This window comes from Penicillium roqueforti (genome assembly GCF_015533775.1).
Source record: "Penicillium roqueforti strain LCP96 04111 chromosome Unknown scaffold_01, whole genome shotgun sequence".
Lineage (NCBI taxonomy): Eukaryota > Fungi > Ascomycota > Eurotiomycetes > Eurotiales > Aspergillaceae > Penicillium > Penicillium roqueforti.
The window spans coordinates 400,758-414,719 of record NW_024067565.1 but is presented as its reverse complement, the minus strand read 5'-3'; the positions used below and the strand labels follow the sequence as shown (position 1 = coordinate 414,719).

Sequence of the window (13,962 nt, the reverse complement as noted above, 5' to 3'; positions counted from 1 at the left end):
CCCGATAATGTACCCGTCAATATTAAGGTGAATCTTATACTTCGAAAGGAACGGGATAGGGACGAGAGCCATGGATGTGCGGTGTCACATGGGGGTCGTGTCACGCTTAACCTAATGGGGAATAGTGTTCATCCCCTGAAGTAAAGCAAACACGCCGCGTATCTTTTTGATCTGCAACAGACATAAGACCCAGGACGGCATAGGCCTGGAATTTATCTTTGCAACCATTTTTAATCGATTAGATTTTAGCTTTCTTTCCAGCCTTTGTCATTATCCTTTTGCTCTGTGTTTTTCGGCCCAACCCGCTTGACGCGATCTCAACATCCCAAACACCCACCCGATCCGCGCTCCTATTATTCCTTACCACCGATGAACACTTTGAATTTGTCATAATAATCTCGGCATCATGGAGGTCGCCTCATCAGGTGTGCCAAATGGCGCCTCAGCACCAGAGACCGCAGCTCTGGTTGATTCCGGCGCGGTCATTCAGTACTTGACCGAAGTGCTTCAGGTGACACTGGGAGCCCAAAGGTTCGAGCTGGAAAGCGCTGGGAGCTTGCTTTCGGAATCAAAGTACAATGAAACACTACAACGGTGTACACGATTTGCCTCAGAATCGCAAGTTGCACTCTATGTGCAAAAGGACATTGTGACAGTGGAGGAAACCGACAGTGAAACGGAGGACCAAGGTATGTCAAACCCAAGTGCATAGGCATTCAAAAATATGCTGCTAATTATGCCGCGAAGATACAGCGGTGAAATATGCCTACAATCTCTCCTCCGATATCTCGTCCGCTCCTACAACCGTATCCTCCGTGGCGATCATAAAACGGCCTGTTCCAATCGACATGAGTCTTCCGATAGCGTCGCAAGTCCAAGTCATGAATCTCCCCGGCCCCGCTACTCTCAGCAATACCACCGCCCAGCAGGGGAATTCCATGTCACCCTACCAAATCCTACATTTGATGATACACCATGGTCTGAGTCCTTACTTCGAATCCTACACTCGCAGCCAGGAGACAGCTATCGGCACGAAATCGAAAACGGATACGGAAGCGAAGACTGGTATCCCAGGAACAAAGAAGAGATTCGCAGATTTGGAGCTAGGGTTGATGCACCTCCAGCAGAATGTAGAAATTCCAGCTCTGAACCTGCCTCTTCATGAAATGGTGCAGGCTGCTCTTAAGGAAGCGGAAACACGTGGTATCAAACCATCGGTCGAGTTGATTCCATCGGCGGTATTGGAGAGCAGCGCTTTCACAAACAGCATTCAGAATGTCGTGAACGGTTGGATTAGATCCATTCAGACAATCACTAAGATGTCCCGTGATCCCGACAGCGAATCTGCTTCTCCTGAGGTCAACTTCTGGCTGTCCTTAGAGGCTGCCTTGGAGGGAATCGAAGCTCAGCTCCAAAGCGATGGTGTTCGGTTGACTATGGACATTCTTCGCCATGCGAAACGATACCAACCAACCCTCAGTTTCGTGGCAGACACTGGGCTGAAAGAGGCCACTGAATTGGTCCAGAAGTACAACCAGCTGATGCGAGACTTTCCTCTCGATGAACTCCTGTCTGCGACCTCTTTGCAGAAGGTCCAGGAATCACTAAACTTGATTTTCACTCACCTGAATAAAAAGCTAAAGATTTGCCCCTACCCCATTAAGCGGGCACTTTCGCTCGTTGAAGCAATCTCGGGCGATCTTGATAAGAAGATCCATGAGCTGATCAATGGACGTACGATCTTGCATCTGGACTATCGCGAGTTCCGGTCTTTGATGAAGACCACACAAGCGATTTGGCGCACTTGGGATGAGAACTTGAAGGAATTCACAAACGTTGCTCGCGAATCAACACGGCGTCGTAACGAAAAATTTATTCCTATTAAGATCAATGCGAGACACGACAAAACCCGCGAGCGGCTGAAGTACGTCGACACATTCAGGATCAACCATGAACAGCTCCAGAAAACCATTATCAACGTTCTAGGTCCCAACAGCTCTTCATCTGCCGAGAATGGAGCTGGAGTTGATGCTGACGGCGCTGTGATAGTCGAGGAGATTGGTGATGTTGATGCCGTAGAGGAAGTTGCGCACGCCTACGCTGCTCTCAAGAACGTGGACGTTTTGGATGTCTCACCGGAGGGATCTCTCACCTGGGAACAGGCTGAAATTGCCTACAGTGAGCGTACTTCCCGTGTTGAGAACTCTATCATTGCTCGCCTTCGTGACCGTCTGGCGACCGCCAGGAATGCCAATGAGATGTTCCGTGTGTTCTCGAAGTTCAACGCCCTTCTCGTTCGTCCTAAGATTCGTGGTGCAATTGGCGAATATCAAACGCAACTTATTGACAATGTCAAGCGAGACATCAGTGCTTTGCATGAGCGCTTCAAACAACAGTACGGTAATTCGGAAGCTCATGCTATGGCCCAACTGCGGGACCTGCCCCCCGTGTCGGGCGCCATTATTTGGACTCGCCAGATCGAGCATCAGCTTGATGGCTACATGCGAAAGGTCGAGAATGTTCTCGGTGAGAACTGGCACCTACACGCAGAGGGCCAGAAATTACAGAATGAGGGTAACCTGTTCCGTAAGAAGCTCGATACCCGGCCTGTTTTCGAGTCATGGCTGTGGGATGTTCAACGGCGTCATTTTACAATTGCTGGACGGTTGTTTAATGTTGTGCGCAACCGATCTGCAGGAAACGTTTGGGAGCTGGCAGTCAACTTCGATGCTCAGATAATTGCCCTCTTCAAGGAGGTCCGCAATCTTATCTGGCTCAACTTCCAAGTTCCTCATGCTGTCAGCAATATCTCGAAGGAGGCTAAGCGTGTTTACCCCTACGCCATTAGCCTGATGGAGAGTGTTCGCACCCTGTTGCAGACCAATCGAGCAATCGCGTCGATGACCGATGTCAATATGCTGCTCAACGGCTACATGAACGATGCACAGATTATGGTTGCCAAGGGTATCCCTCTCCGGTGGGAATCCTTCGTCCATTCTTACGAGCTACACGTCAAGCAGTCAGCATTGGCAAATGGCATGGAGGCATCGTTGCCTGGTCGGTCTGAAAGCAAGCATGTTCAATTTGTCCGTGAGTTTGCCGTTTCAGCATCGACACTTCAGACGAAAACTAGCGTTCTTGACGCCATCAATGAGAACATTCAGAAATCGATCCATGAACTCAAGACATGCCCATACGACTCATCAGCTTTCAAGCAACGCTTGGACAGCATCCAAGTTGCTGTTGATAAGCTTAACCTCGAAAATTACGTGAACCTTGGATACTGGGTTGCTGAGCTTAATGGAAGCATCGAGGCAATTCTGCGCGACCGACTTATTCGCGCTGTGCGCGAGTGGATTATGACCTTCCAAGGTATCAACAACGAAAACTCGACTTCTCATCATCAACTTGCGACGGCCGAAGCGGATGCTTTGAATTACAAGATCCAGTTCCCGGAACTCTTCCACGAGATTCTGATGAGAAACCAAGTCCTCCATCTGGACCCGCCGTTACAATTTGCACGCGCAAGCTGGTTCTCCCACTTTGATGCATGGCTCGGTGTGATTTGCAATCTGGAAAAGATCAAGCCCTCGCGTTATCAGATCTCCATTGTCGTGCAAAATGTTCGCCTGTCCGAAGTCTGCTTCTCCGACCTCCCGCAAAATTGCACCGATCAGCTCAATGAAGTCTACAATGTTGTCGAGTCCAGACTGAAGGATGTTTCTGAGTATGTCGATAAGTGGCTGCAGTTCCAATCACTTTGGGATCTTCGGTCTGAGCAGGTTTACGAAATCCTGGGAGATGATCTGTCTCAATGGCTTCAGCTTCTTCAGGAAATTAGAAAGAGTCGGGCTACATTCGATACTTCTGAAGTCAGCCGCGGCTTCGGAAATATCAGGATTGATTACGAGCAAGTCCAAACCAAGGTGAATGCCAAATACGACCAGTGGCAGCATGAGATCCTCGTGAAGTTTGGTTCTAAGCTTGGCGGCCGCATGAGAGAGGTTCATTCCGAGATTGCTGCTGCCCGAAGGGACTTGGAAGGCCAAACCCTAGAGGCCTCTTCAACGGCGCATGCCGTGTCTTTCATTACCATTGTTCAGCAGTGCAAGCGGAAGACTCGAGTCTGGGAGCCCGAGGTTGACCTCTTCCGTCAAGGCCAAACCACACTCGCCCGCCAACGTTACCAGTTCCCGTATGACTGGCTTCACGTTGAGAATGTTGATGGTGAATGGGCAGCCCTTAACGAGCTGCTTAGCCGCAAGAGCAAAATTGTCAACGAGCAAACCGAAGCCTTGCGTGCAAAGATTAGCGCTGAAGACCACGTCATTGCCGGCAAGATTGCCGAAGTTATCGGTAAATGGAATGATGAGAAGCCGGTCTCTGGCACTATTCCACCCGAGGAAGCATCTCGCACCCTGAGCTCTTTCCAGTCTCGCCTCGAGGCTCTCCAGTCTGAGTTTGAGATGGTCTCAAAGGCCAAGGAAGCTCTCGATCTTCCCCCAAGTTCCGAGTCATCACTTCCCCCCATCCTCGAGGAGGTCCAAGACTTCATGTCTGTCTGGGCTGCTCTAGCAACAATCTGGAACAGTCTTAATGACCTTCGCGATGGGCTGTGGACCAGCGTGCAACCTAGGAAGCTCCGACAGTCTCTTGACAACTTGATCAAAATGACCAAGGAGATGCCCAGTCGCATGAGACAGTATGCTGCCTTTGAACACATTCAGAATGTTCTTCGGCAGCTGCTGAAAGTCAACTCACTTTTGTCAGACATGAAATCCGAAGCCGTCAAGGAAAGACATTGGCACAAAATATACAAGAGTCTTAAACCCGACAAGCGTTTCTCTCTTGTCTCTTTGACCCTTGGTGATGTCTGGGATTTACAACTCGCATCAAGCGATTCCATCATTCGTGCTATCATTGCACAGGCACAGGGTGAGATGGCATTGGAGGAATTCCTGAAGTCTGTTCGGGAGACATGGCAGAACTATTCTCTGGACCTAGTACACTACCAGAACAAATGCCGTCTGATAAAAGGCTTTGACGACCTGTTCGCCAAGTGCAGCGAAAATCTGAACTCCCTCCAGGCCATGAGACATTCTCCGTACTACAAAGAATTTGAAGAAGAAGCTACATCATGGGAAGATAAACTGAACCGAGTCCATGTCCTTTTCGACGTATGGATCGACGTCCAGCGACAATGGGTCTACCTGGAAGGCGTCTTTACCGGCAACGCAGACATCAAGCATCTTCTTCCTTTGGAGTCGGGCCGTTTCCAGAATATCAACTCGGAATTCTTTACTGTCATGAAGAAGGTGTACAAATCTCCGTTCGTTTTGGATATTCTCGCAATTGTAGATGTTCAAAAGTCCTTGGAGAGACTGGCTGATTTGCTGAACAAAATCCAAAAGGCACTCGGTGAATATTTGGAGCGTGAACGTGTCTCATTTCCTCGCTTTTACTTTGTTGGAGATGAGGACTTGTTGGAGATCATTGGTAACAGCAATGATATCTTCCGTGTCGCCAAGCATTTCAAGAAGATGTTCGCTGGGATGTCAGGCCTTGTCATGGATGACGATAACAATATTGTTGCATTTACCTCCAAGGAGGGCGAAGAAGTCCGTTTGAAGAAAGAGGTTAACCTCCTCAAGACTCCTCGTATTAATGATTGGCTCTCCGCGCTAGAGAACAGCATGAAGTTGACTCTAGCAGAACTTCTCGGCGAGGCCGTTGAACAATTTGGAGTTCTTTACCATAGCAGCGATGTGGACCGAACGGCTTTCAATGACTTCTTGTCTAACTACCCTGCTCAGATTGTGGTCCTCGCCAGTCAGGTCACTTGGACCAACGCAGTGCAACATTCCTTGGAGGAAGGAGGTGCAACCCTCCCTGCGTTGCACGGTTCCGAAGTTCGGATTCTCGAGTTGCTGGCTGCGACGGTGCTTGGTGAACTCGATCCGATCACTCGCAAGAAGTGTGAGCATATGATCACGGAATTCGTTCACCAGCGCGACTGCATCTCCAAGCTCATAAGTCTCAATGCCACAACGCCAACTCACTACCATTGGCTTCTCCAGATGCGTTATGTCTTCCACGATTCGGGCGATTTCTTGGAGCGCCTATATGTCCACATGGCCAACGCGAAGCTCGCCTATGGATTCGAGTATTTAGGTGTGCCTGAGCGTCTTGTCCGCACGCCTCTCACAGATCGTTGTTTCCTCACCCTTACTCAGGCTCTTTGCCAGAGACTGGGTGGTTCGCCATATGGCCCTGCTGGTACCGGTAAAACCGAGTCAGTCAAGGCATTGGGCCTGCAACTCGGTCGTTTCACCCTCGTCTTCTGTTGTGACGACACATTCGATTTCCAAGCAATGGGTCGAATTTTCCTCGGTATCTGTCAGGTTGGAGCGTGGGGTTGCTTTGACGAGTTCAACCGTCTGGAAGAACGTATTTTGTCGGCCGTCTCTCAGCAGATCCAGAACATCCAGATTGGTCTGAAAACTGGCGGAGATGGCGACAAGGCCCAAATTGAACTCGTAGGAAGACGACTCGCTGTGAACTCCAACACCGGAATTTTCATTACCATGAACCCTGGCTACGCTGGTCGTTCCAATTTGCCAGACAACTTGAAGAAGCTGTTCCGCAGTGTTGCCATGTCCAAACCGGATAAGGAACTGATTGCTGAAGTGATGCTTTTCTCGCAAGGTTTCAAGCAGGCCAAGTCTCTCTCCAAGCAGACAGTCCCCTTCTTCGACCACTGTGCTTCCCGACTTTCCAAGCAGGCTCATTACGACTTCGGTCTCCGTGCATTGAAGAGTGTTCTTGTTAGCTCAGGCGGTCTCAAGCGCGCGCGTCTGGCCAGTACCGAGGGAGATCTAGGCCCCGAGGATGTCATTGAACCTCAAATCATTGTTCAAAGTCTCCGGGAGACAATTGCTCCTAAGCTTATTCGAGAAGATGTGGAAATCATGCTGGAAATCCAGGTGGAAGACTTCGCTGGCGTGGATTATGTGCCTGCCAACTTCGAGAAACTCACCCAAGCGATCCGTGATATTGCTACCAAAGAGCAACATCTCGTCGACAGTGAGATGTGGATCACCAAGGCACTGCAACTCTATCAAATTCAATGCATCCACCATGGTGTTATGATGGTTGGTAAGTCAGGAGCCGGTAAATCAACTGCCTGGAAGATTTTACTGCAAGCGATGCAGCGCATTGAGGGCGTTGAGGGCGTCTCTCACATCATCGACTCTAAGGTCATGTCTAAGGAATCTCTCTATGGTAACCTTGACAGCACTACCCGTGAATGGACAGACGGTCTCTTCACTGGAATTCTGAGAAAGATCGTAGACAACCTCCGAGGCGAGGATAGCAAACGCCATTGGATTGTTTTCGACGGAGATGTTGACCCTGAATGGGTTGAGAACCTGAACAGTGTTCTAGATGACAACAAACTCCTCACCCTTCCCAATGGAGAGCGTCTCAACCTACCTTCAAATGTTCGCATCATGTTTGAAGTTGAAAGCTTGAAGTATGCCACGCTTGCCACAGTCAGTCGTTGCGGTATGGTGTGGTTCAATGCCGACACTGTTACTCCAACCATGATGATTTCCAACTACGTCGAAAGCCTCAGGACAAAGACATTCGAGGACCTGGATGAAGACAGTGCTCCCGCAGGGACAGCAGTAATCCGGACACAGGATGCCCAGGACACAGTTGCAACAATCCTCAAACAGTTCTTGGAGGTTGATGACCTGGTTCTCAGAGCTTTGGTGGAAGCAAAGAAATACAACCATATCATGGAGTTCACGGATATCCGCGCCCTCAACACTCTCTTCAGCTTGTTGAACAAGGCCTGCCGAAACGTCCTCGAATACAATGTCCAGCATCCAGACTTCCCTCTGGACTCTGAACAGATTGAGTCCTACATGTCCAAGAAGCTTCTTCTGACGCTGGTCTGGTCTCTTACCGGTGATTGTCCACTAAGTGATCGCAAGGAGTTCGGAAAATACATCACTGGAATGTCTACTATCGATCTTCCACCGGACGGCGATTCATCTTTGATTGACTATGACGTTCTTCTTCCCAAGTCTGACTGGACTAGTTGGCATTCACAGGTGCCCACGATTGATATCAACACACATTCCGTCACTCAAACCGATGTCATTATCCCCACGGTCGATACTATCCGTCATGAAGATGTGTTGTACTCGTGGCTTGCTGAGCATAAGCCTTTGTTGCTCTGCGGTCCTCCTGGATCCGGTAAGACCATGACATTGTTCGCCGCGCTCCGAAAGCTCCCGAACATGGAGGTCGTTGGTCTCAACTTCTCGAGTGCCACCACACCTGACCTCCTGATCAAGACCTTTGAGCAGTACTGTGAGTACAAGAAGACTCTTAATGGTGTGGTGATGTCTCCGAACCAGATCGGCCGCTGGCTTGTCATTTTCTGCGACGAGATCAATCTTCCGGCCCCTGATCGCTACGGCACTCAGCGTGCCATCTCATTCCTGCGCCAACTTGTGGAGCAGAATGGCTTCTGGCGAACCACCGACAAGACCTGGGTCACCCTGGATCGCATTCAATTTGTTGGTGCCTGTAATCCTCCTACGGATGCTGGTCGTACACCGATGGCTGAGAGATTCCTGCGTCATGCTCCCCTGATCATGGTCGACTACCCCGGCGAGATCTCTCTCAACCAAATCTATGGCACGTTCAACTCTGCTGTGCTTAAGATCCTTCCGTTGCTGCGTGGATACTCCGAGGCCCTCACCAGGGCCATGGTTCAGTTCTACCTCGAATCCCAAACCCGCTTCACGCCCCAAATCCAGCCCCACTACGTTTACTCGCCTCGTGAGCTCACTAGATGGGTTCGGGGTCTGTATGAGGCCATCAAGCCATTGGAAACCCTTTCTGTTGAAGGCCTGGTCCGCATTTGGGCGCACGAAGCCCTGCGTCTATTCCAGGACAGACTCGTGGATGAAGATGAGAGAGCTTGGACGGCAGATGCTGTTCGCCGCATTGCCTTGGAACATTTCCCTTCAATCGATGAACAAGAAGCATTGAAGGGTCCTATCCTGTTCTCCAACTGGCTGTCCAAGAACTACGTGCCTGTCGAACAGGAGAGTCTGCGTGAATTCGTGAAGGCACGTCTAAGAACCTTCTGCGAAGAAGAGGTGGATGTTCCGCTTGTGTTGTTCAACGATGTCCTTGAGCACGCGCTACGCATCGATCGAGTCTTCCGCCAGCCTCAAGGTCATCTCATTCTTATCGGTGTGAGTGGAAGTGGAAAGACAACTCTGTCTCGCTTCGTCGCTTGGATGAATGGTTTGAAGGTCTTCCAGATCAAGGTACACGGGAAGTACTCTTCGGAAGATTTCGATGACGATCTTCGCAGCGTTCTTCGCCGGGCAGGATGCAAAGGCGAAAAGATTTGCTTTGTCATGGATGAATCAAACGTTCTTGACTCTGGATTCCTGGAACGCATGAATACTTTGCTTGCAAACGCAGAAGTCCCTGGTCTCTTTGAGGGCGACGAATTCTCCTCATTGATGACTGCTTGTAAAGAGGGTGCCCAGCGTCAAGGCTTGCTCCTAGATTCGCAGGAGGAGCTGTACAAGTGGTTCACCTCGCAAATCGTTAAGAACCTGCACGTTGTCTTTACCATGAACCCGCCAGAGGAGGGTCTATCTTCAAAAGCAGCTACTAGTCCCGCCTTGTTCAATCGTTGTGTCCTGAACTGGATGGGTGACTGGTCTGACCAAGCCTTGTTCCAAGTTGGCTCCGAGCTCACTCAATCGGTCGATCTAGACAAACCAAACTTCATCTCGCCTGATAGCATCCCAGTAGCATACCGCGAGTTGACTCTCCCAGCATCACACAGAGACACTGTTGTCAATTCCATGGTGTTTATTCACCACTCCTTGCATCGCTTCAATGGGCGGCTCCACAAACAACAGGGCCGGACGACTTTCCTCACCCCTCGCCATTATCTCGACTTTGTTGCGCAGTATGTCAAGCTTTTCAACGAGAAGCGCGAGGATCTCGAGGAGCAACAACGTCACTTGAACATTGGTCTCGAAAAGCTTCATGACACCGTCGACAAAGTGAGCGACCTTCGAGCTAGTCTCGCACAGAAGAAGACACAATTGGAGAAGAAGGATACGGAAGCGAACGATAAATTGCAGCGTATGGTCGCTGATCAGCAAGAAGCAGAACAGCGGAAGCACGTTTCATTGGAAGTGCAGGCCGCGTTAGAGATACAAGAGAAGGAAGTGGCAACTCGGAAAGAAGTCGTGTTGAACGATTTGGCCCGGGCTGAACCCGCTGTCCTGGAAGCCCAGAAGAGTGTCAGCAACATTAAACGTCAACACCTCACGGAAGTTCGGTCCATGGGTAACCCTCCGGCTAGCGTCCGACTTGCCCTGGAAGCCGTATGCACACTCCTCGGACACACCGTCGATAGTTGGAAAACAATCCAAGGTCTCATTCGTCGGGATGATTTCATCGCCAGCATCGTTAACTACGACAATGAGCGCCAGATGACGCGCAGACACCGTACTAAGATGCAGAATGAATTCCTGTCGAAGGAAGACTTCACCTATGAGCGAGTTAACCGTGCCAGTAAGGCCTGCGGTCCTTTAGTGCAATGGGTTGAAGCCCAGGTCAACTACTCTGCGATCCTTGATCGTGTTGGCCCTCTACGTGAAGAGGTGGATCAACTTGAGGAGCAGGCCCTGCAAACCAAGGCCGAAGCTCAGGCCATCGAAAATACCATCAATGACCTCGAAACTAGCATCGCCACCTACAAGGCCGAGTACGCTGCCCTTATCAGCGAGACGCAGGCAATCAAGACCGAGATGAATCGGGTTCAATTCAAGGTCGACCGCAGTGTTCGTTTGCTTGATAGTTTGTCCTCTGAGCGTGGGCGCTGGGAAGAAGGGAGCAAGTCATTCGAAACTCAGATCAGCACTCTCGTTGGCGATGTTCTCATTGCAGCTGCATTCCTTGCATATGCTGGTCTTTACGATCAGCAATTCCGTAAGGCAATGGCTGAGGACTGGGTCCACCAACTGGCGGCATCTGGCATTCAATTCAAGCCTCACAATCCCATAACGGAATACTTGTCTAATGCCGATGAACGCTTGACCTGGCAGAGTCATTCTCTTCCCGTTGACGATCTTTGCACAGAGAACGCCATCATTCTCAAGAGATTCAACAGATACCCGCTTATTGTTGATCCCTCTGGCCGTATTACAGAATTTTTACAGAAGGAAAGCAAAGATCGCAAACTCACTGTCACGAGCTTCTTGGACGATTCCTTTGTCAAGCAATTGGAGAGCGCGTTGCGTTTCGGAAACCCCATCCTTATCCAGGATGCCGAGCATCTGGACCCGATTCTCAATCACGTTCTCAACAAGGAATACCAGAAAACTGGTGGTCGTGTCCTCATTCAATTGGGCAAGCAAGAAATCGATTTCTCGCCATCCTTCAAGCTCTTCCTATCCACCCGGGATCCATCTGCCACATTCCCGCCGGATATTTGCAGTCGAACTACCTTCGTCAACTTCACTGTCACCCAGAGCAGCTTGCAAACACAGTCTTTGAATGATGTCCTGAAATTCGAGCGGCCCGATGTCGATGAACGTCGCAACAACCTTGTCAAGATGCAAGGAGAGTTCAAGGTCCACCTTAGACAACTCGAGAAGCGTCTTTTGCAGGCGCTCAACGAGTCCCGTGGTAACATTCTCGATGATGACAATGTCATTGAAACTCTTGAAACTCTCAAAAAGGAGGCTGCCGAGATTTCTCTGAAGATGGATCAAACCGAAGGTGTTATGCTCGAGGTGGACAACGTTACGCAGAACTACAGCATCATTGCCCGTTCCTGCAGTGCCGTCTTTGCGGTTCTAGAACAACTTCACCACATCAATCACTTCTACCAGTTCTCTCTGCAGTATTTCGTCGATATTTTCAATTCTGTTCTCTACCAGAACAAACGCCTTGCTCAGGAGAAGGATCATGCTGCGCGTGTCCAGATTATTGTTAGGGACTTGTTCATCAACACCTATAAGCGAACCTCCCTTGGTCTCGTTCAAAAGGATCGCATCACACTTGCCATTCTGCTTGCTCAAGCTACCCCATTCCCCATGGACAGGACCATTCTCGACCGCGTCCTGGATGAGACAGTGGAGGACGCGGATCTTTCAACTTCTGTGGACACTCGCGACCAAGTGATGACGAGGCTGGCCAACATGTCCCTCTTCAAAGAGCATATTCCAAACGTCACCCAAGAACAGTGGGATCGTTTCTTCGGCGAGGAGCTTGCAGAGAACGTGGTCCCGGTTATGTGGGACGAGAGTGTGTCGCAACTGGATCAACTGCTTCGGTCCTTGCTCCTTGTCAAGATTTGCCGCATGGACCGATTTGTTCCCAGTGCCGAGCGTTTCGTCGAGGCGGTGTTCGGCCGCGAGCTGTTCGAGGGTGGTGCCGACCTAAAGGATGTAGTTGACCAGGTCACTGCAACCAGGCCCATCGCGCTCAGCTCCAGCCCTGGCTTCGATGCCAGTTACAAGGTCGACGCTCTTGTTGAAGCCACCCGCGCAACCTGCGCCAACATTGCCATGGGATCTAACGAAGGTCTCGAAAGCGCGGACAAGGCCATCAGCAACGCAGCTGCAGTCGGTAACTGGGTGCTGGTCAAGAACGTCCACCTGGCGCCTGCTTGGCTGCAAAGTCTCGAGAAGAGACTGGATTCTCTCAAACCACACAAGGAATTCCGTCTTTTCCTATCTATGGAGTCCAGCCCTAAGATCCCTGTCAATTTGATCCGGGCCTCGCGTGTGCTGATGTACGAACAGCCCGCGGGTGTGCGTGCCAACATGAAGGATTCCCTCTCTTCGCTGAGTGTGAGAGCCAGCAAGCCTCCAGTCGAAAAGGCCCGTGTCTATCTCTTACTCTGCTTCTTGCACGCCGTCGTCCAGGAAAGGCTCCGCTATGCACCAAGCCTTGGATGGAAGGGCTTCTGGGAGTTCAACGACAGCGACGTAAGTACCCTACATCCATTTATTCCCCATAGAGACGCTAACATTTTCCCCTCAGTACGAGTGCTCAGCCCACATCATTGACTACTGGGTCGATTCAGTGTCCCAAGGCCGTTCCAACGTGGCTCCGCAGAAGATTCCCTGGGAGATGATCCGCACTCTTGTCGCAGAGATGTACGGTGGTAAAATCGACGACGCAGGCGATTACCAGCAGCTCGAGAACCTGGTCAATAGCTTCCTTACACCCGCCGCCTTCGAAGATGGCTACAAGCTCGTCTCGGGTGTAGAGAACGACAATCTTTTGACGCTGCCGGAGACCACTAGCATGCGCGAGTTCGTCGTCTGGGTTAACAATCTGCCGGAGCGTGAACCCCCTACCTACCTGGGTCTCCCTGCCAATGCCGAGAAGCTCTTGTTGGTCGGCCATGGCCGTAAGATGATTTCTGATCTCTCGCGGGTTACGACTCTTCTTGATGAAGGAGAGCAGTTGATGGTCGATGCCTGATTTGTACCTGTTTTTGTTTAATTCTTTTTTTCTAGAGTTCCTAGAAGGGTTGTATTCTTGTTCTACTAGCACCGCTGGCGGATTTCTATTTCTATTTCTTGTTCTGAGTTCAATTGTATTGTATTCGACTTTGTATCTTTCTTTGTACATTTTCCTCTTGGTCAGCACCGGGAACGTCTGATCTTGCCTGTACATCACAGTAACTTTCGCCTACTTACATCCTACATGTATTCTATCACGATGCCCTATGAAACTCGAGTGTACTCTTCACCTCATTACGTATCTACAGACTACTAATATATTTTCAGGATATGGTCAAAATAGCATTAAGTATCATGTATACAGTCTGTGGATTATCTGGTCCGCATAAGGGAAGAAGCAGTCAAACCGATCCTCTAGACATAAATGAGGGCA

At 50.2% G+C, this 13,962-nt stretch overlaps 1 protein-coding gene across 1 annotated transcript; it reads left to right on the top strand.

The window, feature by feature from the left end:
• Window positions 1–406: 406 nt before the first annotated feature.
• Window positions 407–13,548, top strand: LCP9604111_524 (uncharacterized protein; the record flags this gene model as incomplete). Its single annotated transcript, XM_039068961.1, has 3 exons — window positions 407–689; window positions 748–13,046; window positions 13,102–13,548. The coding sequence occupies 3 exons, from the start codon at window positions 407–409 to the stop codon at window positions 13,546–13,548; spliced, it is 13,029 nt and encodes a 4,342-aa protein (XP_038933072.1).
• Window positions 13,549–13,962: the final 414 nt, after the last annotated feature.